Genomic DNA, 26,319 nt, shown 5'->3' with positions numbered 1-26,319 from the left:
TACTTGCAGACTTTATACTCGTTTGTATCTTTGCCCAATTTGCACAATCTGGCGTTATGCATTTATTGAAGCTACTGGGCATGGTTAAAAATTAAGACAGCGTAAGCACAATTATACCATATATTACAGGTTCTGACAGGTAAAGAATTTTCAGAGTCCTGGCACAAATAAGCTATGTATTGATTATCGACCATTTGTGGCATGCCATAACGAGAAAAAATTAAAAAAAAAACTAATAGGTAGGTTTAAAATTAATAAATACAAATGTATTCTGACAGTGAATGAGATAATTATTCGTTTTATTTGCAAAATTTCTTAACCTTAACACAAAATAAGAAAAAAAGTGAATTTTTAAGAAATTCGCGGGATTTCCCGGGATAAGAAAAATTTCCCGGGATATTTCCCGGTTAAAAAAACAACCGGAACCCCGGGATCCCGGAATCCCGTTTGAGAAACACTAATCCCACACATGCACACACACGCACGGACATAACATCACAGTATACGAAGATATACACCGTTTAACCTTTACTCGAATTCTCGAATTCTCGCACTCACGCACTTACACGTCAAGCGACGTTCTGCGTAATTCGACACAATAAAATAACCTGAACACTCGCATCCCACAAATCCAACCCCTGGGTCCTCGTCCCGGGAAGTGGAAACGCCAATTTTAAAGATTAAAAGATTTTAAATTGGCGGCCGAAGGGGCTCTGGTAATCACACATCTTGCATCGATTAAATGGAATTTCAGACNCAAATCCAACCCCTGGGTCCTCGTCCCGGGAAGTGGAAACGCCAATTTTAAAGATTAAAAGATTTTAAATTGGCGGCCGAAGGGGTCTGGTGATCACACATCTTGCATCGATTAAATGGAATTTCAGACATTAGCACCAATAATCGTTTAGTGATGAATTTTTCTGTTAAATTTAGAAATCGTCTGCGCTCGTATTTCAGTATTGCTAACTCATTAAAGATCTTCGTGCTTATCTTATATTTAATCACACTTGCAACAGCCCGCATTTGATGTCAGAGCGGTAGACTGAAGTCTTATCGCTCAAACATCCGGTCGTCACCTTGTTATGACACTTGCACATAAATTGTTTCTAGTTGGTCGGCAATATCCCATAATATATAATTTCGGCGAGAAATTGATATTTCATGTACACCATTTCGTTCACGATTAAGTATGACATATATTGAGGACGTTCTGTATTTAATAATAACGGATGAAATTTGATCCAATAATCTAGTGTCTTATATTAGGAGTCACGATAGTGATCCTGACGGCTACTAAAAAAGTCACTAACTGACAGCATATACAGGAATTAGAGTCTCCGATTTTCGGGGGTCGATTTTTCCGCCAAACATCTATGGTAATTTCGAATATCTCGTCTCGTTCGAAGGAAAATTATTTTCTTAGGTAGTGTGCAAAATTTCAAGATTCTGTATAATTTTTAGAAAATACAAGGGAAGCGGCGCTTCCACCGCTTCCAATGACGGCACGCCACTGGTGTAGTCAACTTTCTGTTAAACATACAATGTCACATTGATCCAGCAAAATATTATAAGCAAAACTCTCCTTTTGGGTTCTCAAACCACGAGCGTTTTGTATATAGAAATTTGTATATAGCCATTATCTTCTTTTCATTTTTCCCGAAAACCAAATTATTCCATTGCTCTCTGTTATCATCCTCATTGTAAATTTAAAAACTATGTAACTTTCCAAAAACCTCATGTATTACACGTGTTTATTCCGCAGTATCAGTACAGAGAGAGAGAGAGCGCGAACATATAAAATAGTACAAGGAACCAAAATGATCATGGGTAGCCTGATATACCGGATGTCGTCATCACTGGACCGGATGCTCTATCGAGCAGGAGTAGATTAATGATGTCATTACTCCGGAAGAGTTATTAACTACAGTAGAACCTCGATTATCCGGACTAATTGGGGATGAAGGTAGTCCGGATAAGGAAAAATCCGGATAATCGAAACGAATACTTTAATTTGTCATTTAATGATAATACAACATGTTTTCTTTTCGATGACATATCGGTAANCTATGGTAATTTCGAATATCTCGTCTCGTTCGAAGGAAAATTATTTTCTTAGGTAGTGTGCAAAATTTCAAGATTTTTTTATAATTTTTAGAAAATACAAGGGAAGCGGCGCTTCCACCGCTTCCAATGACGGCACGCTACTGGTGTAGTCAAGTTTCTGTTAAACATACAATGTCATATTGATCCAGCATAACTCTCCTTCTTGGTTCTCAAACCACGAGCGTTTTGTATATAGAAATTTGTATATAGCCATTATCTCCTTTTTATTTTTCCCGAAAACCAAATTATTCCCTTGCTTTCTGTTATGGTCCTCATTGTAAATTTAAAAACAATGCAACATTCCAAAAACCTCATGTATTACACGTGTTTATTCCGCAGTATCAGTACAGAGAGAAAGAGAGCGAACATATAAAATAGTACAAGGAACGAAAATGATCATGGGTAACCCGATATACCGGATGTCGTCATCACCTGACACCAGCCGAATTTTCCGCAGCTGTAGATTAATGATTTTCGAGCTTCCAGCCGAATTTTTCGCAGGTGCAGCTGTAGATTAATGATGTCATTACTCCGGAAGAGTTATTAACTAATCACAGTAGGCGAACGAGACAAACAATTGCTCTATTCTGATCATTCGAACAGGNTCCGCCGTCTTTTGTTTACTTACAATATGTTAAGCGGTTTCTTCATCTGCGAAATATATTTTGATAAATAATGTGCATATATCTCTCAGCTATGTATTAAACGGTACTGAGAATGCACCTACAGGGTGTTTAATAAAAGAATTGAATTGAATTGAATTGAGTATCGAAGACATTATGTAATATAGCAATAGCGTCATGTTTCTTATCACATGATTTACCTCTGCAAACGTGTAATAACAATAGAATCTGTGTTTGTACACAATTTAAATATGTAAAATACTGTTTTAAAACGTATATTAAGGTTAATTAATGGCTGTAATTGCGCCCATTACGGAAAGATTGAGCGAAGAAAGACACTTAAAGCAGGTGACAGAACAACAAAGAGAAAATAATTACAATTGCTTTACTTTATTAATTCGAAAAAAATTTTATCTGATAATTTTGAAAAATTTTACAATAATTCTTGGGTTCCGAATGAATTAATCGTCTTCAGTGTCGAATACGATTCTCAGAAACATCAGAGTTAACAGATATTTATACTCAAGTATCTTATTTAGATTTATATACTTGTACTGTTTGTTTTCAACGCCGTTGTCTTTAAATAACAATTTAATCCGATCGAAATCACTTATTTCACGGCTGGATAAAACCATTTCTGAATCTAGATGGGCCTTTGCTTTCTTCTGTCCATAGTCTCGTTTTCTGTCTTTGACGGCCATCTTTAGGTAGGTTTCTTTCTCTTCTTTTTTGGTACCATTTCGTTTTTTCTTTAATTTCTTAGCTAATTGCGGAACTTTCCGTTTAGGATTTTTGGAATTAGCATGCTTTCGATTATTTTGTCGAGGAGCCATATTAGTCTCACCCTCTCGTTCGATTGTATTAATATGAAAGAAAACAACACAGCATTACAACAAAAGAAAACAAACGCCGATTGTTCATAGGTTCATTGTTACGAGCAATTGTTACGTAGGTTCATTGTTACGAGCAATTGTTATTCATAAATATACCATTGGTTTTCGCTTTCAATGCTTTTTAATAAACATTCAAACGATGTATATTGTACCTATAACTTTAATTGCGATAAAAGAATGTGAGTAAATTGATAAACATCACTATTTGCATAGCGTGGCCACTTACTTTTTTCTATTAAACTATAATTGCATTTTCTCCATTCGTCATTTTGTTTGCAATTGATTTCTACAGGTTTGACTGATGACAGAACATGAATGGAATAACAAAGTTTTGTGTTATAACTACAGACCGGACGCGCAAAGTTTCAGGTGTCAGGAACGATGCATTGAATTAAGCCAGCTTAAGCCCCCCCCCCCTACAGCCTGTCACCTGAGAAGTTAAAAGCCGTTCCTCTCCCGAAGGATTCGTAGATTTCTACGTTATCCAAGTATTTCGGCCGATGTACTATTTTCTCTCAACGGGGTCTTTTTCATTTCTAGAAATCCGACCCGAATGTTTCTTTGTTCGAACTGCGCTCATAATAAGAAAATCCAACAAAGAGTTACTTAATTTTCCCGGCAAATATTTGAAACTGCGTGTGGCATTATCTGCTATGATATTTTATTTTTTAAAATTTTTATATTTTGAAATTGTTCTGTTTACCTATTGTCCATTTCGTTCATACACACCGTAATGAAGCGCATTTCTGAGCAAACACGTAGGATTATTATATTCTTGCTTGAAAAAGAACTTATTCACGTAATACTGGGACAATCGAGTATGAAAATCTGGTAGATAGATAATGCATAGAAGAGTGGAGGAAACAGTGGTCTATACGCATAAATTAGCTTATCTATAAAAATCTTTTTACTTTCTGAAGTGTTATTATTCAGTTAAAGGATTTTTAAATACAAGGAGCGAGGATAGCAAGTGAAAAGTAACAAGGCGAAATTTCTTTGTTGTCACTTGCAATCCTCACTATTTAGTACCGGGTTTTGACGTTAGAGGGCAGAGTTATGTCCTCGTATTGACAAAATTGTATCCTTTCCCATCTTATAGTCTCGCATCTAAAAATGTCAAAGTTTATGTGTGATTGTATAAATATTCTTAAATTCATATTTGGAGCTGACAATGGATATTAGAATACAGAAAATGTGACTGTTATGTTATAAATATAACATAAGGAAATTATGCTAACTGATCAAATTTAGGCCCATTGGTTTTTATTTTTCCTCAAAGATTTGGCATGCTAATAGCTCAAAAATGCAAGAATTCTTCTCACAAAATTCTTCTTCTGTGGGGAGGTTAAATTTCATTATTTCTCAGGACTGGATAAACTAAAAATTTTCATAGTTGATACGGTTATTTCTGTAAATGAAGCGTGGATTCTTTTAAATTTTGGAATTANAGCTTAAGCCCCCCCTACAGCCTGTCACCTGAGAAGTTAAAAGCCGTTCCTCTCCCGAAGGATTCGTAGATTTCTACGTTATCCAAGTATTTCGGCCGATGTACTATTTTCTCTCAACGGGGTCTTTTTCATTTCTAGAAATCCGACTCGAATGTTTCTTTGTTCGAACTGCGCTCATAATAAGAAAATCCAACAAAGAGTTACTTAATTTTCCTGGCAAATATTTGAAACTGCGTGTGGCATTATCTGCTATGATATTTTATTTTTTAAAATTTTTATATTTTGAAATTGTTCTGTTTACCTATTGTCCATTTCGTTCATACACACCGTAATGAAGCGCATTTCTGAGCAAACACGTAGGATTATTATATTCTTGCTTGAAAAAGAACTTATTCACGTAATACTGGGACAATCGAGTATGAAAATCTGGTAGATAGATAATGCATAGAAGAGTGGAGGAAACAGTGGTCTATACGCATAAATTAGCTTATCTATAAAAATCTTTTTACTTTCTGAAGTGTTATTATTCAGTTAAAGGATTTTTAAATACAAGGAGCGAGGATAGCAAGTGAAAAGTAACAAGGCGAAATTTCTTTGTTGTCACTTGCAATCCTCACTATTTAGTACCGGGTTTTGACGTTAGAGGGCAGAGTTATGTCCTCGTATTGACAAAATTGTATCCTTTCCCATCTTATAGTCTCGCATCTAAAAATGTCAAAGTTTATGTGTGATTGTATAAATATTCTTAAATTCATATTTGGAGCTGACAATGGATATTAGAATACAGAAAATGTGACTGTTATGTTATAAATATAACATAAGGAAATTATGCTAACTGATCAAATTTAGGCCCATTGGTTTTTATTTTTCCTCAAAGATTTGGCATGCTAATAGCTCAAAAATGCAAGAATTCTTCTCACAAAATTCTTCTTCTGTGGGGAGGTTAAATTTCATTATTTCTCAGGACTGGATAAACTAAAAATTTTCATAGTTGATACGGTTATTTCTGTAAATGAAGCGTGGATTCTTTTAAATTTTGGAATTAAAAGGTTATTGGATGAGATATTTAGAAGGATTATCTCGAATGGTGTCAGATTTGACGAATATTTTCTCGTTATTTGTATTTACAATTTGTTTAGAAATTAACTGACATTTTTCTTTTTTTATAATAAATTATTTGCGATTTTAATTAAGCGATTAAAAGTATCCATTCGACATTTTAAACCAATTGCAAGCTGCATAAACAATCCGTATTGTCTGATAATCATGATGATTGTTAAACGTCTCTCTTAATGCTCATTCATTAAAATATTTGTTAAATTCGAAAACTTTTTCACTATTTATTATTATGATTTACGAAAGTAAAGTTGGAACTAGTAATTAAAATAATATTAGTGAAAAGTTATGAAGAATTTGAATTTTCAAAACAAATTACACTACAAACCTCTACACAGCAAAACATTATCACTAGGTTGTGTTAAGATATATCAAAGTTCATTGCATTCAAAAAACTGAAAACGTTAGATTAGATTATTTTTTATGTATCGTTTATCTAATAACTTTTATTTGTAGGAATCATTTAATTTATGGTTAAGTTATGAAAAAATTAATGCATCGCTTATAATTAAATTTTGGTGGTCAGAAATCGACGAGGTGGGGAGATAAATAGGGTTGTGTGTCTTATCTCTGGTAGGGTCGGTTATAATGAAATAAAATGTTTAATAATAAAATATTTACAACAGATGGCGCCACACATACAGTTTTAAATGTTGCTGGAAAAGTTAACCAACTTTTGCTGGATTTTTTTTATAAACCTCTAAACACTTAGTGTTTTATCCACTATGCTTTTGGCGGGTGATTTAAAAAGGAGTCTAATGGAACCTGTTCAACTACTGGAGGGTTTATGAAAAAATAAATAACAGCGAGAAATGATGCATCTTCTTTTTTGAGAATTTGGCCTAAATTTGTTGATTCTGACAAATAAAAGTAATGATTTTAGAGGAATAATAATAAAAAGTTTAATCTAACGTTGGCTAGCAATACGATAATGCTTTATCATTTAATTTTTCTTTATCAGTTGCCGTGAACACCTTTCACATTTTTTATTGTTGTTCGCTTAGTACGCGTCATAATGAAGATTTATTTTAAAAGTAAGTATGCTTTGTTTATAATATTTCAAATCGTTCGAAAGAAATTCGTTTAAATTACCCATATAGGCTATACATAATTTATTTATAGTACGAACACAATTATTTATTGTGACATTGTCACAATGCCGGGCTGCAATTTTAATCCTATTTTTAATGTATTTAATTTAAAATATATGCTCTACACTTCAGATTAGTAATGGCTTGCCTTGTGCCTTGCACGTCATACTTTTCCTTTAACAATAGAGTCATGCCGATCACCAAAAAGTTAGTTTCATCCGTGTGAATCAGTGTGAAAATTAACCAGAAGTTAACGTTCTTGAACAAGCAGCGTGGTTTACCATTGTTCAATGCAGAAAGATTTTAGTTTATAATATCAATAGTTTCCCATAAAGTTCTCCTAGGATTCACTCTCCCCTTGGCAGATGTAATGTGCTGCCCAGTCTAGATTACCTGGATTTCAGGTCCCGGAATCAGATACGGAGAATAATACAAGGAAAGTTTGTTTTATCTGTGTCAAGCCCACATCCGGACTCCCTCATTGTGCATCTGGAAGAACCACGAGCAAGTTTTCTCCATGCTCTTTATGCTCTCAGGCAGAGTGCCAAACAAATTAAGGAAAGGAATATATGAGCCGTTCATACTAAGGATTTTCTAATGGAGTTAAACAAGTTGATTTATATTATATATCTTCTTCATATAAGCTTAATAATTAAAAATTTAATTTCATTTTATATTTAATAAAGTTTATTAAAATTTTTTTTAATTTTTTATTTTAGTTATCGTTAAGTAAATGGAAAATTATGAAAAATGAAAAATGGTTTTAAACATAAAAGAACGTTTTGCTATTTTAAACATTTTACCAAGTAATTTATTACATGTAAGTTCTACTAAATTTATTATTTCTTTATTTAAATAAATAATTTTTTCTGCATTAAATTTTTATATAAAAAATTAATGAAGCGAAGTAAAATAATGTGAAATATCTAAAATTTTTTTACACAAAATTATAACAGAAATAATAGAAAAATTAATTAATTACTATTCCTTATTGATTAGTCATTAATCTCACATGTTTAATGACATGTCATCCGGTTAACCAGAAGCATACGATAAATAGTGAGAGATAACATTTTCTCTCTACTTTTTTTCCGAAAATTTTGGATTTGTTTTATGCGATACGGCAACGTAACAAATGCGGAGTTTTCCAGGTTTTCTTTATGTGTCTAACACCAAAATAAGATCCGTAGAACTGAATAGGGGTTAATTTACCATAGAAAATTCCCTCGACTTTCTATGGAAAACTGGATGCATTGGTGAGGACGAATCCGTGATCAGTGTTTTGTGGTTTTATTTACTCGTTCTCTTGTAGGCCAATTTGGTAGAAAAGTATTCAAACTTCTCGTAGATTTAAGCAAAAGTTATATATTTAAAACAATTATTCTGAATTCGAAATTCTCCTCAAGAACCTCACTGACTATTAAAAATAATATTCAAACATCGAAATAATAGAATATGTATTTACTATCTTATATCAAATAAATGAAATTTTAGTGTTTTTAATTTTTCTAAGGTAGGAGCACACAAATTTCGGTGTCATATTAATACACCAGACGGGCATCAAAAATGTTCTTAAAAGTGTAAACGAGATCTATAATTTTTCATATTTCATATTAAAAATACAAATACAGTAATATTAAAATGTAGAAAAACTATTAGTATTTTAAAAAATGCTTTTTGAAATTTGTAGATCCTTGGGAGAAATTATGGCACACTGATTAAGAATAACTGTTTTAGGGTAGTCTAAAACAAGGTCCTCAAAAACAATTGTTTGCTTATATATTGTAATGTATATAACAAATATAATAACATTACATATCACTTGTTAGTTTTGAGAGACAAGAGACAGTGAATTCTTTCTTCTGTTACGTTTACCTGTATTTTAGGCTACCCTGTATTCCAGTCAAGTAAGAGTTAGGAAAGAAAACTTATTTATTAAAATACTTTCAATACGAGTTTTCAGATTTACAAATGAGCCTTGATATATTCTAATACATCTTTATTTTTCAGATAATTCCGGATTTGTTTCGAGAACTTTAAAATTTGTATAATCTCTTATTATTTCTTTAATTACCTTTCACCAATGATCGAATAAAAAAACCACTAAACAACCTTTAATTACCAGTTTCAGTGTATGTATTAAATCCGCTGAAAGCCGGATTCTACGTGCTTGTAAGGTTTCTTCGGTTATTCAAAAAATCCACTGATAAAATTTATTTTTCCTTTTCAGAATACGAACATGACAATTATAAACAGAACATTACATAATAAGAATATAATACATTAATATTACGGTTTCCCAAAGAGAAGTTCAATACTATTTTTAGTTTTGCTTCCGATAATAATAATGATGAAGAATAAAATAAGATAGTAGAAGAGCGGTAAGGTAGTCAGCCTTATTTCTTTTAGAGCAATAAGGCTAATCATCCTGATAGGGCAAGACTACAACGTGTACAAGTGATAAAAAAGATAATCCCATATATCTAGAAAATACTACCCATGTAAAACCTCCAATGATCGTCACTCGTACTCAAGCCTGGACTTCCCAGAGAAGGTGGCCTAAGTCTGTACGGCTACACATTTCTGGACGTCGAATTTAGTGAATTCTGATTTGTTGTTTGTGCGGCTTACCACTGGACAGCTGTTCAGTAAAGTGGCTTTAAGTACAGCTGAATAAGCAGGCCAATGACATAGTTCGTTTCATTCGAAAATGGTTACGTTATTGTTTTGCTTATGATACTGCCAGATGAACGAAAGCGAAATGGCAGGGTTGGAAGGCGGAAGTCGATGATAGGCGGATACATTAGTATAATTATATAAATAACTAGCTTTTGCCCGCGGCTTCGCTCGCGTTAAAATACTACTAACGCCATCTATTGTCAACATTTAGAACTAAAAATTATTTTGTTCGTCTTAATTTATTCGTTCCATTAGGTACTGATAGGTTCAAACTAATACATTTACATCCTCCATCATCCCTTATTTTATCCCCGTGGGGGTTGAATTTATCAAAATCCTATTTAAGCGGACGTCTTCATCATAGTAGCTCCAATCTTTAATTTCAGTTCAATCAGTCGAAAATCTAAGAAGATTTATACAAACTTTCATCCCCTATTTTATCCCCTTAGGGGTGGAATTTATCAAAATCCTTTCTTAGGGGATGCCTACGTCATAGTAGCTTTATGCATGCAAAGTCTCAGCCCGATCGGTTTAAAATTGACAAAGTTTCATACAAACTTTCATCCCCTATTTTATCCCCTTGGGGGTAGAATTGATCAAAATCCTTTCTTAGCGGATGCCTACGTCATAACATCTACCTGCATGCCAAATTTCAGCCCGATCCGTCCAGTGGTTTGGGCTGTGCATTGATAGATCACTATGTCAGTCAGTCACCTTTGAGTTATATATATTTAGATATTAAAGCTTTAATTTCTTTTAATAATTTTTCTTTAAATACACATAACCATTATTCTTTTATAATATTTTTCAGATAAAAAAGAAAAGAAAACTGAGTATTTTATTGCTAGTACCTTTTGTAATTTTTATACTACTTATTTTGAAAATATATATCCTTGATGAGTATCCAGCATTTTATTACGGTAAGGAATATCCAATAAAATTTATTATTTATATAAAATAAAAGACTTTATTCTAAAGAATTAATTTCCAAACTTTTTTTTAAAGATAACACCGTTAATCTTAAGCTTTATCGCACTTTTTATCACACAATAACATCACGTGATAATATTTTTTTCGTCGAAACTTCCGGCGCTTACACGTTGAACAATCGTCAAGCATGTGCCATTGAATCAACTGCTCGACATAATCCTTCATTTTCAGTAAAATTATTAATGTTTACTCCTAACAAAGTGAACGATAACTTCAATTTGACTCGCCAATTTTCAAATATAGAAATAACCGGAACTTCAATGGAAAATGTTTTAGAGGGAACTCCTTTATTGGAATGGTATAATCAAGGAAAATGGAAGAAGAGTAAGTTTAAAATCATCCATTTTAGTGATGCTGCTAGATACGCTCTATTATGGAAATTCGGTGGAATATATTCCGATCTGGACATCGTTATGTTAAAGCCATTTCCTGCTTTAAAAAATTTTGTAATTAAAGAAACCGAAGAAAGAATTGCTAATGGAATTTTTGGAATGCAGTATTATCATCCTATAACATATAACTGTATGAGAGCTTTTGCAAAAATATACAAAAGTCATTGCTTTGTGTGTGGTGGCCCACCTCTGTTTACTCATGTGTTTTTATCGTTTTGTTCTGGAAGAAATGTAAATGTTGTACAGAAGAAGAATGATTGCGGTGTTACTGTATTGAATCAATTCGCGGCATTTCCTGTATTTTTTAACGATTGGAAAGATTATTTTTCCAAATCTTCTGCCAATGATGTTCTTCGAAAAATTAATGACAGTTACTTAATACACGTCTGGGGAAAGTTCAATCGTAATGAAAAACTTCACCCGGGATCGGGAAGTGCTTATGAAGAAGTTATGGCTAAAAATTGCCCTCACGTTTACGCACAAGCCAGAAGAAATGGTATTTTATAATTTATTCTGTATAAAAGAATTTATAATTAGTCTACTTATAAAATTTTTAAATACAATATATGTGGTAGGAAATACAAACATTTTCTGATAATTTTCTTAAAGTTTGTAACTGTTAAAGAATGCTAAAATATATTTATTTTTAAATTTCGGTTAAAAACGTTGAAAAGAAGGTTTTAATCGCTTAGTTAAAATCATTAATAACTTATTATTAATTATTATTTTAAAAAAGATATATGTTATTTCGGAGAAAGGAGCGATTTTTCAACAAATAACGAGTAAAATGTTCGTTAAATCTAACTCTATTCCAAATAAAACTCACGAATCCACGATACACGAAACATCTTGAAGACAAAATCGAGAGTAATGGCAGTGACTCCACGCCAAGTAAAAAAGTCACTGTCTGATTATACGTATTGTACAAGAGTCAGTGTTGACGATTTTCGGGATTTATTTCTCCGTCCACGAAAAGCTTACAGTAATTGTGAATATCTCTTTTGTTTTGACAATTGTTTTCTTAGATAGTGTGCAAAATTTCAGATTTTTCTATAAAGAGGTTGCCGAAATAGAAGCAATCAAAAAGTGCAAAATCGCCAAAAAAAAGCCCTGTATTTTCTTTTTCTCTTCATCTGGCACTACAGACGCTCGTAGAGAGGAAAAAGTAAAAAAAAGAAAAAAAAATTTCACGTCTAAAAAGATCAAATTCAAAACTTAAGCCTTTCTTATCGGTGAGGTGCTGGCGAAATTTCCAGGTCGATAGGTCAAAGTTCACAGGAGTTTCTCTTGGAGTTATTTCAGTTTTTCCCTTTAATTTTATATTTATAAGAATAAATTTACATGGACACGAATAATTTTTATTCAAAATGTTACTCAGAATAACAAAAGCTAAAATTTATGCCAATTAAAACTTTTTATAACAATTCTTCTTTACTTCACAACTGGGTGTAGTAGACACTGGGCATCTTTAACACCATTAATACCCAGATAAAAAATTTTTTTTAATGTAATCCTTTGGAGATTTTTAAGCAGATTCAAAGATATCCCAAGGTTCGTAATGCATGACAGAGACGTCCCACGTTTGTTTGAAGTAACACCAATAGGAGGAACCGAAGAGTCATCAAGTAGTAAGAGATTTGGATTTAAAAGTATAGTGCAGAGCCATAGAAGTTACGCTCTGGAATCGTCAAACAAAAGAGAGAGAAAATGTTTCCTTGTTTATTCAAACTCTTAGTTTTATTGTCATACATAACAATAAATTGTAAATAGTAAATAACCAATAAGTTTTTTCACAAGTAAATCAATAAATAATTTTTAATATGTCGCAGAACCATTACAAACAAACATGTCGGCGAGCAAAAAGTTTGAGAAAACGGTGTTTCAGTTATTTATTTTGTTCACAAATTTAAAATTCCCCTTTATTCACTGCTTCAGAGTAAGCATGAGGACAATTCTGCGCTATTGCAATTTCATAGCTACTTCCAGAACCAATATATAACTTTTTCCCAGAAGAGAATTTATTCCAGACGTGAATCATATAAGAGTTTTTCATTCTACGAAGAACATTTATAGTCTTAAAACTCGTAAAATAATATTTCCAGCTACTGTATGGTACTGGAAAAACGGTAATCGGTTGTAAAATCGTAATATTGCAATTATCTTTTTCTTCAACGTATTCTACACTTTTACTACGGCAATACGATAAAAAGTGTTTAGTGAAGAAACGTGGACCAACACACACAAAACAATCGCTTTTATATTCCTCTGATAAATTTTTCATACAGTCATACAAAAAAGAATGATGGCGCTGCATTCCAAAAATACCATTGCATAAACTGTTCTTACGCGACTTCACTACAAAATTAGTTGTAAAAGGCAAAGGCTTTAACATGACGATGTCTAAATCTAAATATATTCCTCCGTATCTCCAAATTACAGCGTATCTGACGGCATCGCTTAAGTGATGTGTTTTGTATTTGCTTTTTTTCCACTCTTTTTTAAAGTACCAATCTTCTAATGGAGTGCCTACAAAAATTTCTTCAAATGACATTCTTCTCATGTGCACATTAAGTAAATCGTTCTTGATGTTACGCGAAGTAAACATAAATACAGTGATATTTGCTGAAGGATTGTGTCGTGCCGTCGATTCAACTGCGCAAATCTGACGAATGTTTAAAGAAGAAGCACCAGATGTTTCGAAAAAAAAGATATTTAATTTCTCGCTTTTTTCATCTGAAATAAAAACATTCGTATAAAAATCTTATCGACTCTAACTAATGCTATTTTAAGAAAGAAACTTACCATTTTCGTCTATTTTTTTATCATCGTCGTTATATGTTTCAGAGAAACAATAAAAGAATAAAAGTAAGAGGAAACATAATCCAAATCCAACAATTAATTTTCGTTTCGTTTTAGACTGAAATGAAAAAATTTATACTTCTGCTGCCTGAACCCATAGAACTTATGTTTATATTTGTTTGTTTCTTTATAGTGCTCAGTAAAGAGAAGCGAATCTAAGTTATTTAAAATGTTAAATCTAAAAATAAAATACGAGTATCTCTAGACTGTTAACGAATAATATTATATACTTTATATCCGATTTCAAGTAATTTTTCAAGGCAAACAAACCAAATAATAACGTATACTAGACCTTTATTTCAAACTTTTTTCAAATATTCCAAATGCATTTCGCTAGTTTTAACTGGCCTCATCAGTGGATACATTCATTCACCATCTGTTATTCCTTTATACTGGATTATTTCGTTGCAGCATGCATCTACATTCATACCCGTATTTAGGTTAATAACATTTGCAATACCAATAGTAACATCAAGGTAATTTATTTCTCTTCACATGTAAATTTTAAATTTTTATCGAATTTGCTTGCTTGTTCTCTTATTTCTCTAGCTGTTGTTGTTTGTGAATCATATACGTGGTATTATCAAAATATAGCGAAATTCATTTGGAATATTTGAAAAAAGTTGAAATAAAGCTCTAGTATACGTTATGTATAAAGGGCTGTTTTAAAAGCATTATAGATCCTTGGGCAAGGCAGTGAACAGGGCTCAACTGGTGGTGATCAGAAAATTAGTGTTAAATTCTGGACCGTACATAAATTAGCCTGAGGCACTCTGTGGTGAGCCATGTGACTATGGCACTTTTCAAAGAAGAAAGAAAATAAACACCACAAAATTTTCAAAAGTCTTTTCTTAATTAAAATTCATTTTTTTATTTATATAAGTTATATGTTGTGTCGTGTCTTCTATTATTTCTACACTGCTTATGAATAAACGATTACATAAGGTGGGAATTTTATTAAATTCGCATTAAAAACTTTTTTATCCGTTTCACTCGGCTCTCCCTCAAAATTCTAAACTGAGTAAACAATTAAGACCAATAAACAATTGCCCAGCGTGCCAATGCGTTAAGACGACACCGTATGCATGTACTGTAAAGTACTTACCATTTCGAAGGCATTAAAAATAATATCTGAAATCCTATTTTCAATATTTACAAATGAGTTTATATAATTAACATTTTCCACTATAAGCTCTAATTTACAAATACCAGCCGCTTGCACGGCTGTTTCTCTATATTTCAATACGTGAACTAATTTCAATAACTCTTTGTTAACGTGTTACAGAAAACACTCTCATTATGATAAACGTATTATTTCCGCAATATATTATTTATGAAAAATTTTGTTATTATGTTACAGATGTTAAACAGATAATGAAGTAAATTAGACCAATAGTAATATTTTATTGATTTAAAATGCAAATTGCAGATCAGATATCAGAAAAGCGGAACATCATTTTTATTTTATTATATAACATTTATAAATGACAATATTTTACATCATTATGATAAACGTATTATTTCCGCAATATATTATTTATGAAAAATTTTGTTATTATGTTACAGATGTTAAATAGATAATGAAGTAAATTAGACCAATAGTAATATTTTATTGATTTAAAATGCAAATTGCAGATTACAGATATCAGAAAAGCGGAACATCATTTTTATTTTATTATATAACATTTATAAATGACAATATTTTACAGCGTTATTTTTACACTTCGATTAGAAGAGAAATTCAATTATAGAATATGTTAAAAATTTAATAAGTAAATTGTTCTAATATAAAATTTTCTATCGAGACTTTCCGACCCACGGATACTGAAGCCATTTTAAATCATACGCATCGTGGGTTTCGCTCACCAGAGTTCAAGTGGATAAAATCACTAATCACCAGTCGTGGGCTGGACTTTTTCGGAATTACTTAACCTATGTAACAACTAAATAACAGCCAATTTTGTTAATGTTACCTATGGTTCCAAGATGGCCGAGCTTCCGACTGTTCGTGGTCCAGACGGACTCCTCCTGGAGAGGAGCCGCCGGCAGGCCGCATCGTGCCAAACGTCACTAGTTATTGATTCACGTTAGTTCTTGAATAAAATAAAAAAAAAGGAAACGTCTACTAAAAATATAGTTAATCTAACCTAACCTAGCCTAACTTAAGCGCCGCCATCTTGGAACCATAGGTAACATTAACCGCCAACTTTTCGTAGAAAGACAACCCAGGAGGTAGTGTTTTTTCGGAGATTGTCCAAGCGTTCATTGCCTTATTTAATCCTTCTCCTCCATCGGGGGTACGTCCAAGTTAACACTGAGACAAGCGACTAGCTGCAGTACGTACATTTTACTGTGCATTGTAAAAGGAAACAATTACTGCAATAGCACAATGCTGTACAATAATCTCTAAGGAACCAGTAATTTGTTTTCTGACAACCAACAAAACAAATACAGCAACGAGTTGCTCGACTTTCCTGAGAACACGTAAAATTGCGTGTCTGGCGCCATCTGTTAAGATATTTTATTCTTAAAAATGTTTATATTTTTAATTATTATAAAATGCCAAAAAGCTTAATTTTAAAAAAAGCGATGGGTTTTATAAAAATTGCAGATGCTAATAACGAGTAAAATCGCCATTAAGTCCGACCTTACCGAGATACACACGACTCCCTTTATCTCCCCACCCCTTCGACCTTTAACCCTCAAAATTTAAGCGCATCAAAGGGCCTAATGTACAAATCTCCCTGCAAAATTTCAGAAATTTTCGACAAAAAGCACAGGAGGTATTAAGCTTCAAAGAGGTTAAAAAAATCGTGCCCCCCCCTCACACTAATATCCATACATTCTGAAAAATCCCCGAATTGTTTTGCATTTCTCGACAATTGGAGTCTTATGAGTTTTCGTTTAAAGCTAAGACTAATAAAAGTTATTTTTTAAATAAAATAAGTTACGAAAAAGTTACGCAAGTCATTCCTTGGAAGCAGTTAGTAAGTGATCCGCATAACTCTATTGAGGAAAAGTATTACATACAGGGGCAAAATATTACTAATGTGGGGTTAAAAACATATATCAATATTATAAAAATTTCAGTCCTGCATTGTGATAATCTCACAATAAATAATAGCTCGTTATCTAATATATTTTAATGTTTTTAACATTTATTTTCTAGTTAATGTAATAGCGAGATTGCGGCCAAAGTTTTCATCTTTAAAACGTGAACGTCGAACGTCGAGCGCCGTTCTTGTAAGCGGCGCTAAACGTTCGACGTCCACGTTTTACAGATGAAAACTTCGGCCGCAACCCTTCTAATTACTAATTGTCATTTAAACTGAGAAAATCCAGTCCAAAAACGTATTTATACAGTAATAAATCCAGTCATAAACAACCATGTACGAAACATATTTACGGATTTAATCCGGATTTTTAACCATCTAACTTAGATGGATAAAAAATACAAACTTAGTATCCGTGAAGCTATATTATATAACTAAAAGCATATACTGTATTTTAAATTATTTTATATATTTTTTAATAGTTTTCCAATCATACATATTGTAGTTTCGGCCAAGCACAAACCAGGGACGGTCGGTTGATAAGGAACTGGGCCAAGATCTATCGGTGACAGATCACGCATGAAAATTACTAAAATTCCAGACTCAGATTGTGTTCTCCAATGGCGGCTGAGGCGTTTACTGCGTTAACAAACTTGTCGAGCATTTTCACATTCTACAAATGCCTATTTTGTATAAAAGCCATAATAAATTAATATGAAATTTCATGTTTGTCTGAATGTTCCATAAATAAAAATTTTTAAATATGAATGCGGATGTGCATACTGTAAATATAAGTTAAATGTAAGTTATTTAAACACAGTTCCTGTCTATAATTGTAAATAACCATTATTATTGGCTGTAATTTTCAAACTGCGACCGATATATTCCCAATGTCCGCCTGTCCGTCATTTGTTAATCTTGAGAACGGAATTAATACATGAAAAACGAAAACCGAATACGAAAAGCTTTAAGAAGAAGACCTCCTCCATAAACTATATACGAATTTCCTGTTTGCATCCAATGTAATTCTATCGTTAACAGAGAAACTACGATGTACAGGCACAAGACACTACTAGAATTGAGAACATTATAACGTCATAATAAATAACTGCTTGTTATTTCTGTTATTTCTACGTGTATTGTTTCTTCTCGTACATTCTTATAATAATATATTAAACAGAAACACGCAACTCTTCGCTTGCCCTTCGTTATTTCCAGAAGAATGGCAACACAGAACTAACCAAGGGAAGGTGGCTGCGTCAGAGTTTCACTGACAAGTGAGAGTTGGAAAAAAAACGCAACCCTACACGTGATCAGCATCAGTTGTGAAGTTTCATTCGTCCCAATTCACATTTAAAAAACATCTATTTAACGATAATTAAATAGTTTAAAAATAATTGAAATTATAAATTTATTACATACAAACATTTGTATACTACATTAAACTTAACGTATTATTATTACTGCATAAACTAAAGCATATAATAATCTAACTAATTTCAAGAAAATCTATTATATTTAAACTGAAATATAACTTTTGCTTTGTATAATTTAGTAAATGAATTGAGTTTAAAAGTTCAAAACAATTTCATGTGTTAAATTAAATTTGAAATATAATACTTTAAATACGTGTGAATTAAACATTCTATCGCTCGTCGTTCCATTTTGATTTCTTATAAATCAAAAATCATAGTTTACTTACTTCTATCGAAACTTTTTACACAAAATTAAAAAAAAAACAGGCGAAAACAAGAAAACGGAAGTTTTTCCTCCAAAAATACGGCGCCAACAATAAAAATATTCAACAATGCATTTAAACAATGGGTTACTTTAGACGAATACCTAATGCGCATTAAGTCATAACAGGAATTAATTTCAATTAGAGTATTTCACTTTAAAAATTAAAATGATTCTATTAGAAAGGAAACAATACGATAAATGAAAAATATAATGGCAGATTTTGATGGGATGCCGATAGTTTCACTATTTTAAAATGAAACTGGCCTCAGAAAGGCACTAAGTGACCCAACTTGGCACATCATTAAAGGATACTTAGGTTACTTCTTAGTTCCGACCTCCTAAGTAATTTGATTTCTAATTTAGCACCCCGCTTTACTGAACGCGGACTTAGACACCCTAACTAAAAGATCCTCTTTTCCGTAATACAGTGGGTGATCGGTTAACGAACAGTTCAGTTAACGAACACTTTCGAGAAAGATTTTTATGTTCGGACGACGAACACATGTTCGGATAACGAACACCTCACAGAACAAACACATGAAGAAGCGACGTAAAATAATGAATACCGATTGATCTTCCCTTGTCTTCAGGCAAACTTCAGGCAAATTCGAAACTTTTCGGAGCACGGGAGACGTCTTCATCGACGCTCAACACGGTATATACTGATCGAATAGTATTCCTCCGAACTTTGAAACTCACCCTTGTAATTCCAGCCTTTTATTTTTCTGACAGAAAGAATTTTTTATAGTATTCGCGAGACTATCGAAAAAAACATGACTAATAAAAATGCAAGACCGTGTGTATATGTATTTTTATTATTACATATGAATAAACGTAGTAAGAAAAGATATATTTCTGTTTTTATTTTTGCAGGTCTCCAGAACGAATTAATCAAATTCCCATAAAAACCCGTGGTAAATCGATAATCGATTAACAAACGATTCGGATAACGAACAGTCTTACAACGGATTATGTTCGTTAACCGATCACCCACTGTAGATTGATTTTTCAATTTCAGAATTCCTCAATATTATATAAAATAGAAATTTGTGTTATATAAGACTATATTTATTATAAGTATATAATTTTTATATGTTTATAATAATGTTTATAAAAGAATTCGAGAAATAATAAAAGTTAGCTTCATGCCTTGTTGTACAATATAAATAATTTCAAAGATAATTGAATATTAAATAAATGAACAATCTTCTCTCTATAAATAAATTATTATTCTCCGTGTCTATTTATTTACTAAAATATTGTTATATTTTAGAAAATTTTGTTTATTTGTTAAGTTTAGCGAAGGTATTTTATCGATTTTGCATTGCTGCACAGTTGAATATTGACAGAGTCAAATCATTCGTATTACGAAACTCTACTTGAGCGGATAAATATCATACAGAATATATAATAGAGTGGTTTCAGATTAATTGTAAACCAGAATCTTATTGGTAAGTTACAAATTTAAGTGTTTTATCTTTATAAAGATTTTTCAGTCACGAAACTAACATTTTAAGTATTCGAACCCGATGTGGGCCAGAAATTTGAATACAGTAGAGCGTAGATTATCCGAATCAATTGGGGACGGGTTGTTCGGGGGAAAAAATCGCTATTTCGGATAACCGATTACGTACGAAAAAATATATTAATATGTCCCATTTTGAAATTTTTCAACGTTGCGTGTCGCTTCGCGTTGAATTTTCGTAGATGTTAAGCCTAACGAAGACTATTGTATCGTTAAAAATTATTTTTTTATTTTGTACAAACAAAATAAATATATTAAAAATTATAAAAACAAAAAAATTATACTTCAGAAGTTAATTTAGTATCAAAAACGTAAAATATTTGAGTAGCCCAAGACATAGCCAAAAATTGTAGCGCCACAACACTAGTGAAATTTAAATTTGCCAACTGGAATTCTTTCGAATAATTGACGTTTCGGATAATCGACGCTATACTGTGAAGTTAATCGAGGCCTGGGCCCTAAGCTTTGCATTTCTGTTCTATCTCATTCCATTGTCGAGATTATGGAAGGAAAAGCAGATACACAGCCGTTTCCATCTGTCTGCTTTATGCTTGTTATTTAGGCTGCAATTTTGTTCTCATTGCACAGTATTCTTGAATTTTACGACCATAAATGAAAACGTAGAGCTCACGTGGTTATAAATATTTATAATTACACATTTTATACGTTTTTTTACGGGTTTTCTATGAGAAACCCACGCCTTTATTTTTGGTCGCATAATACCAATAATAGTGAGAAAACCGAGAAAAATTTATTTTTTACTTCTTAGTGCATTTACGTAAAGAAATACGTCTCAAACTTTTTAAAAAATAGTTTATTTTTAAATTACAGTTCACCATGTGATATAATAAAAATAAGTAAGTATTTTGTGTTTACGTGTAGTGTTCAAAGTTAATAAATAATACGACGAATTCTTTTTAATTGAATGATTTGATTTTCTTTTTAAATTTTACATCTATTATTTAATATAATAATAAGTCTATTAGTTTTTATTTATAAATATTTTATTTATTTACTAGCAGGTAGGCCCGGCGTTGCTCGGGCAAAAGTAACGATAGGGAAGATTAACATTATTACGTTATAGTCAACCTTACCAGTTTTCATAGAATGCAAGACTTGGGTCCCTCTGTTTCCGGACTGATTAGAGAATTTTTAGATGTGTCTAAAATATGTTCGATTTCCCGCAAAAACGAAAAAACTGCATCTGCGTCTTGCACGTCGCTTTCTCTTAACAATTCCATTGTTACGTAATACTTCCATTGTTGACACTTTCATTGTTACTTAAAACTTCCATTGTTACTTAACACTTCCATTGTTGATGGAAGTGTTAAGCCTTAATCCTGTCTCTCTCCCCCGTGGGAAGGAATTTCGAAAAATTCCTTCTTAGTGTGCGTTCTCGTAACGTACCCTAACTGTGTATCAAATTTCAACTTTCAACTCCTAACCGTTTGGGCTCTGCGCTTATTATTATTGTTATTATCATTATCAACTCGTCTGGATTATATATATAGATTTATATTAATGCAACTGATATACAAACAATAACTTAAAATTTTATTATTAAGAAATTATATTACTTAGTGGATGAAATTTCATTTGTCTACATAATATTTGTCGATAATTCTAAGCTTATTGATGAATATTATTCTATTTTCAATTCATTGTATAATTATTATGACGACTATGCATACAGTACATACAGTATACAGTAAGCCTCTCTTCATATCAAATCTCAGTGACACTAGTAAGATTTTTGCACTTATATTTTACACATTTACCGATACGTAGAATTTGTTTAGTACAAAATTACATTATCAAGTGGCCAAACAGCGCTTTCTCTATTCCTATACAATGTTTTTTGTAATCTCGGTACACATATGCATTTTTTACATTACAATACATTGCATTAGTTATATAAAATTTAATGTTATTAAATTTTATGAAAGTTTTGAAATTTCTACATGAATTAATAATTTCTTATTATTAAATCATTTTTCAATTTATTTTCCAGAATCATTCACTAATATGGAGCCGAGTTTAAGAGAAAGAATCACAGAAATGTGTTCTTGTGAAATTCTTTCTCCGACAATTAATTTTTTGAGGCTATTCGGAATACAAAACATTTATAAATGCCAACATCAAAATGAAATTAAATTATCTTTCTTCTTAAAATTACATCAAATTGTAGTTTTAAGCGTCATTTTCACGTACAATGTATTTTTACATTTAATGTTATACTTTCCGAAATCTCAGTCTGTTTACATTTGTTCAAATCATCTGGATTTATATGGAAATGATAATGTAACAACAGCAATTGTCCACATCATTTACCAATATCTTATTTTATTTGTATATTTTAAGATAATATTAACAAAAGAAACAAAAATTTGTTTTGGATACTTCTACGGCGAAAAAATATGCCTAGTACAAAAATTACAAATGTCACTTATTAATTATACTTCAGTCATATATTCAGCTATTTGTATATACACAAATATTACGAATTTATTCGTATTATTTCCCAAAATGATAGGATCTACGAATATATACAATGCCGGATTTTGCTATTTTATGGTGAACATCAACTACTTTCTTAATGATGGAATCGGAGTTTTTCTCATAGCAACACTTGTATTGAATTTAGTTATAATAAAAGTTCAATTTGATAGTTTATCGGAGGATGTTTTTAATTTTCGGCCAGATAGATACGACTTATCAAAGTTCCTTAAATACTTTGCTATGCGTTATAAAGAATGTCGTGAANAAAGTACCTTGATGGACCGAAATGTGGATTACAATGTTTGGATTTCGTATTTGAGAAATCGTCCTTTTTTCAAGTAAGTATAATGATTTCAAATATATTTTTAAAATAAATTTTTATGAAATATTCGCGCAATTAAAAGTCTTTTATTATAAGTTCTAGGTTAATAATTTGATTTATCAAAAAATAAACTTTTCAGATGCTGGAAAGTGGAATCTCTTTTTTTTCTACTGTGAAAGGTATACAAGAAGCGAGAAAGCCAAAGCATTGTGGGTAAAGTAAATCACCTTAATCACTGTAATTATAACTTAGAAGATAACTGTTTCGTCACACGTTGTGTACAAAGAAATTTCACATATATATTGTCAAACAGCAGATAATGTCCTATACATACTACGATATTAAAATCTTCTTGATATAAATTATCGAAAAAAAAAACTTTTTTAAATTGGTAATATGCACACAAGTAGAAAATACTTTGACGATTTATGCACCTCGATTTAATAAATTATAATTCATTCAGATTATTTTGAAGTCCGATTTTTCTTATTTGTTGTTATTGTTTTTAAGTGTTTGCAGGTATCGTTACGTGGTTACATATATTCTCGAAACATTAAATGTAATTTGTAATTTTATTAAAAAAGCTAGGACCGGTACCCGGTATTTCTATATTGTGTATTTAATTTATATTATTTAACTGGATAGAGTGTTTTGTCTTTCATTATTTCGTCGTCATATTGTCGTCCTGACTGAACTCAGGATTGAAATGCAAAAATAAAGGCTTTGTGAGTGTCGAACAGGCGAAACGAGCCAAAAACTATGCAAATCATCATTACAATAATAAGCGGATTTCTAAGTAGTAACAGTGGAAGTTTTTGTAATGTTATTCAAATTTTTTCTTGAGAATTGTTATAGATATAGAATAGGTGAGAGACAACAATTTTAATTAAAACTGTCAAACACGTATTTTTGTATAATAAGGAAATCTAAAACAGATTATCTGACTTAATTGAATTAATTGAAATACAGTAGAACCTCGATTATCCGGACTAATTGGGGATGAAGGTAGTCCGGATAAGGAAAAACCGGATAATTGAAACAAATACTTAATTTGTCTTTTAATGATAATACAACACGTTTCCTCCACGATGACATATCGGTAATATTAAAAGTAAATACTGTATTTAAATCGTGATCAAATTTTCAAGAAACAAACGTTCGTATTGAATTTGGACTACTACTNTTTCGATGACATATCGGTAATATTAAAAGTAAATACTGTATTTAAATCGTGATCAAATTTTCAAGAAACAAACGTTCGTATTGAATTTGGACTACTACTAACCAACGCTAACAGACTACCTATTGTTTAAAAGGCCCTCTGGTGGCGCAAGATGACGGATTTTATAAAATAAAAAGCAGTTGAAACTGCATTTTTATGAATAAAAATTTGAAAAACTATTTATCGTTTTATGACGAGTAAAATTTTTTCGTCGCGTTCGCGGCTTTTAAGTAATGCATAAACCTTCGGACCGCGAGGCATAGGCGGTGGCACACGTCGTCCATGTCTTACGCCGCCCTTGGTCATAGAAATGATGTAATTTGAATATAAATTATTTATACGTATGTCAAGTTATATTTTGATTACTACGTAAAATATATTTCAGAGTTTACAACCACTGTGCTGGATGAGACGTTGTTGAAACAAAAAAAGTTATGCATTCCATCACGTACNCGCAAAAACGGAAAAAACTGCATCTGCGTCTTGCACGTCGCTTTCTCTTAACAATTCCATTGTTACGTAATACTTCCATTGTTGACACTTTCATTGTTACTTAAAACTTCCATTGTTACTTAACACTTCCATTGTTGATGGAAGTGTTAAGCCTTAATCCTGTCTCTCTCCCCCGTGGGAAGGAATTTCGAAAAATTCCTTCTTAGTGTGCGTTCTCGTAACGTACCCTAACTGTGTATCAAATTTCAACTTTCAACTCCTAACCGTTTGGGCTCTGCGCTTATTATTATTGTTATTATCATTATCAACTCGTCTGGATTATATATATAGATTTATATTAATGCAACTGATATACAAACAATAACTTAAAATTTTATTATTAAGAAATTATATTACTTAGTGGATGAAATTTCATTTGTCTACATAATATTTGTCGATAATTCTAAGCTTATTGATGAATATTATTCTATTTTCAATTCATTGTATAATTATTATGACGACTATGCATACAGTACATACAGTATACAGTAAGCCTCTCTTCATATCAAATCTCAGTGACACTAGTAAGATTTTTGCACTTATATTTTACACATTTACCGATACGTAGAATTTGTTTAGTACAAAATTACATTATCAAGTGGCCAAACAGCGCTTTCTCTATTCCTATACAATGTTTTTTGTAATCTCGGTACACATATGCATTTTTTACATTACAATACATTGCATTAGTTATATAAAATTTAATGTTATTAAATTTTATGAAAGTTTTGAAATTTCTACATGAATTAATAATTTTCTATTATTAAATCATTTTTCAATTTATTTTCCAGAGTCATTCACAGATATGGAGCCGAGTTTAAGAGAAAAAATCCCAGAAATGTGTTCTTGTGAAATTCTTTCTCCGACAATTAATTTTTTGAGGCTATTCGGAATACAAAACATTTATAAATGCCAACATCAAAATGAAATTAAATTATCTTTCTTCTTAAAATTACATCAAATTGTAGTTTTAAGCGTCATTATCACGTATAATGTATTTTTACACTTGATGTTATACCTTCCGAAATCTCAGTCTGTTTACATTTGTTCAAATCACCTGGATTTATTCGGAAGTGATAATGTAACAATAGCAATTGCCCACATCATTTACCAATATCTTAGTTTATTTGTATATTTTAAGATAATATTAACCAAAGAAACAAAAATTAGTTTTGGATACTTCTACGGCGAAAAAATATGCCTAGTACAAAAATTACAAATGTCACTTATTAATTATACTTCAGTCATATATTCAGCTATTTGTATATACAC

The 26,319-nt window shown here is 31.6% G+C and overlaps 2 protein-coding genes across 2 annotated transcripts in view; one reads left to right on the top strand and one right to left on the bottom strand.

Annotated features, from left to right (window-relative positions):
* Positions 1–11,866, top strand: part of LOC111633300 (alpha-1,4-N-acetylglucosaminyltransferase-like) — a 26,308-nt gene extending 14,442 nt beyond the window's left edge. The window contains exons 2-3 of the mRNA XM_023377838.1: positions 10,782–10,873; positions 10,959–11,866. Of these exons, the coding sequence (XP_023233606.1) occupies positions 10,782–10,873; positions 10,959–11,842 (976 nt within the window). The 3' untranslated portion in view covers positions 11,843–11,866. The remainder of the gene's footprint in view (positions 1–10,781; positions 10,874–10,958) is intronic.
* Positions 11,867–12,775: 909 nt separating this feature from the next.
* Positions 12,776–21,230, bottom strand: LOC111633299 (lactosylceramide 4-alpha-galactosyltransferase-like). Its single transcript, XM_023377837.1, has 4 exons — positions 21,179–21,230; positions 18,950–18,960; positions 14,138–14,252; positions 12,776–14,068 (listed from the first exon to the last, which is right to left on the bottom strand). Exons 1-4 carry the CDS (start codon positions 21,228–21,230, stop codon positions 13,242–13,244), a joined length of 1,005 nt encoding a protein of 334 aa, XP_023233605.1. The 3' UTR covers positions 12,776–13,241.
* Positions 21,231–26,319: the final 5,089 nt, after the last annotated feature.

The sequence above is a fragment of the Centruroides sculpturatus genome, unplaced genomic scaffold (genome assembly GCF_000671375.1).
Source record: "Centruroides sculpturatus isolate CEXI.00-Female unplaced genomic scaffold, Cexi_2.0 scaffold721, whole genome shotgun sequence".
Lineage (NCBI taxonomy): Eukaryota > Metazoa > Arthropoda > Arachnida > Scorpiones > Buthidae > Centruroides > Centruroides sculpturatus.
Note: the sequence above shows the minus strand (reverse complement) of the source record. Positions and strands in the feature narration are given on the sequence as shown.

Excerpts from the sequence above, each read along its gene's own strand:
- LOC111633299 (XM_023377837.1), bottom strand. The coding sequence starts at position 21,230 with ATGCGACCAAAAATAAAGGCGTGGGTTTCTCATAGAAAACCCGTAAAA. Across the intron at positions 14,069-14,137 it reads TAAAAAAATAGACGAAAATG|ATGAAAAAAGCGAGAAATTA; the intron begins GTAAGTTTCTTT and ends TTTTTATTTCAG.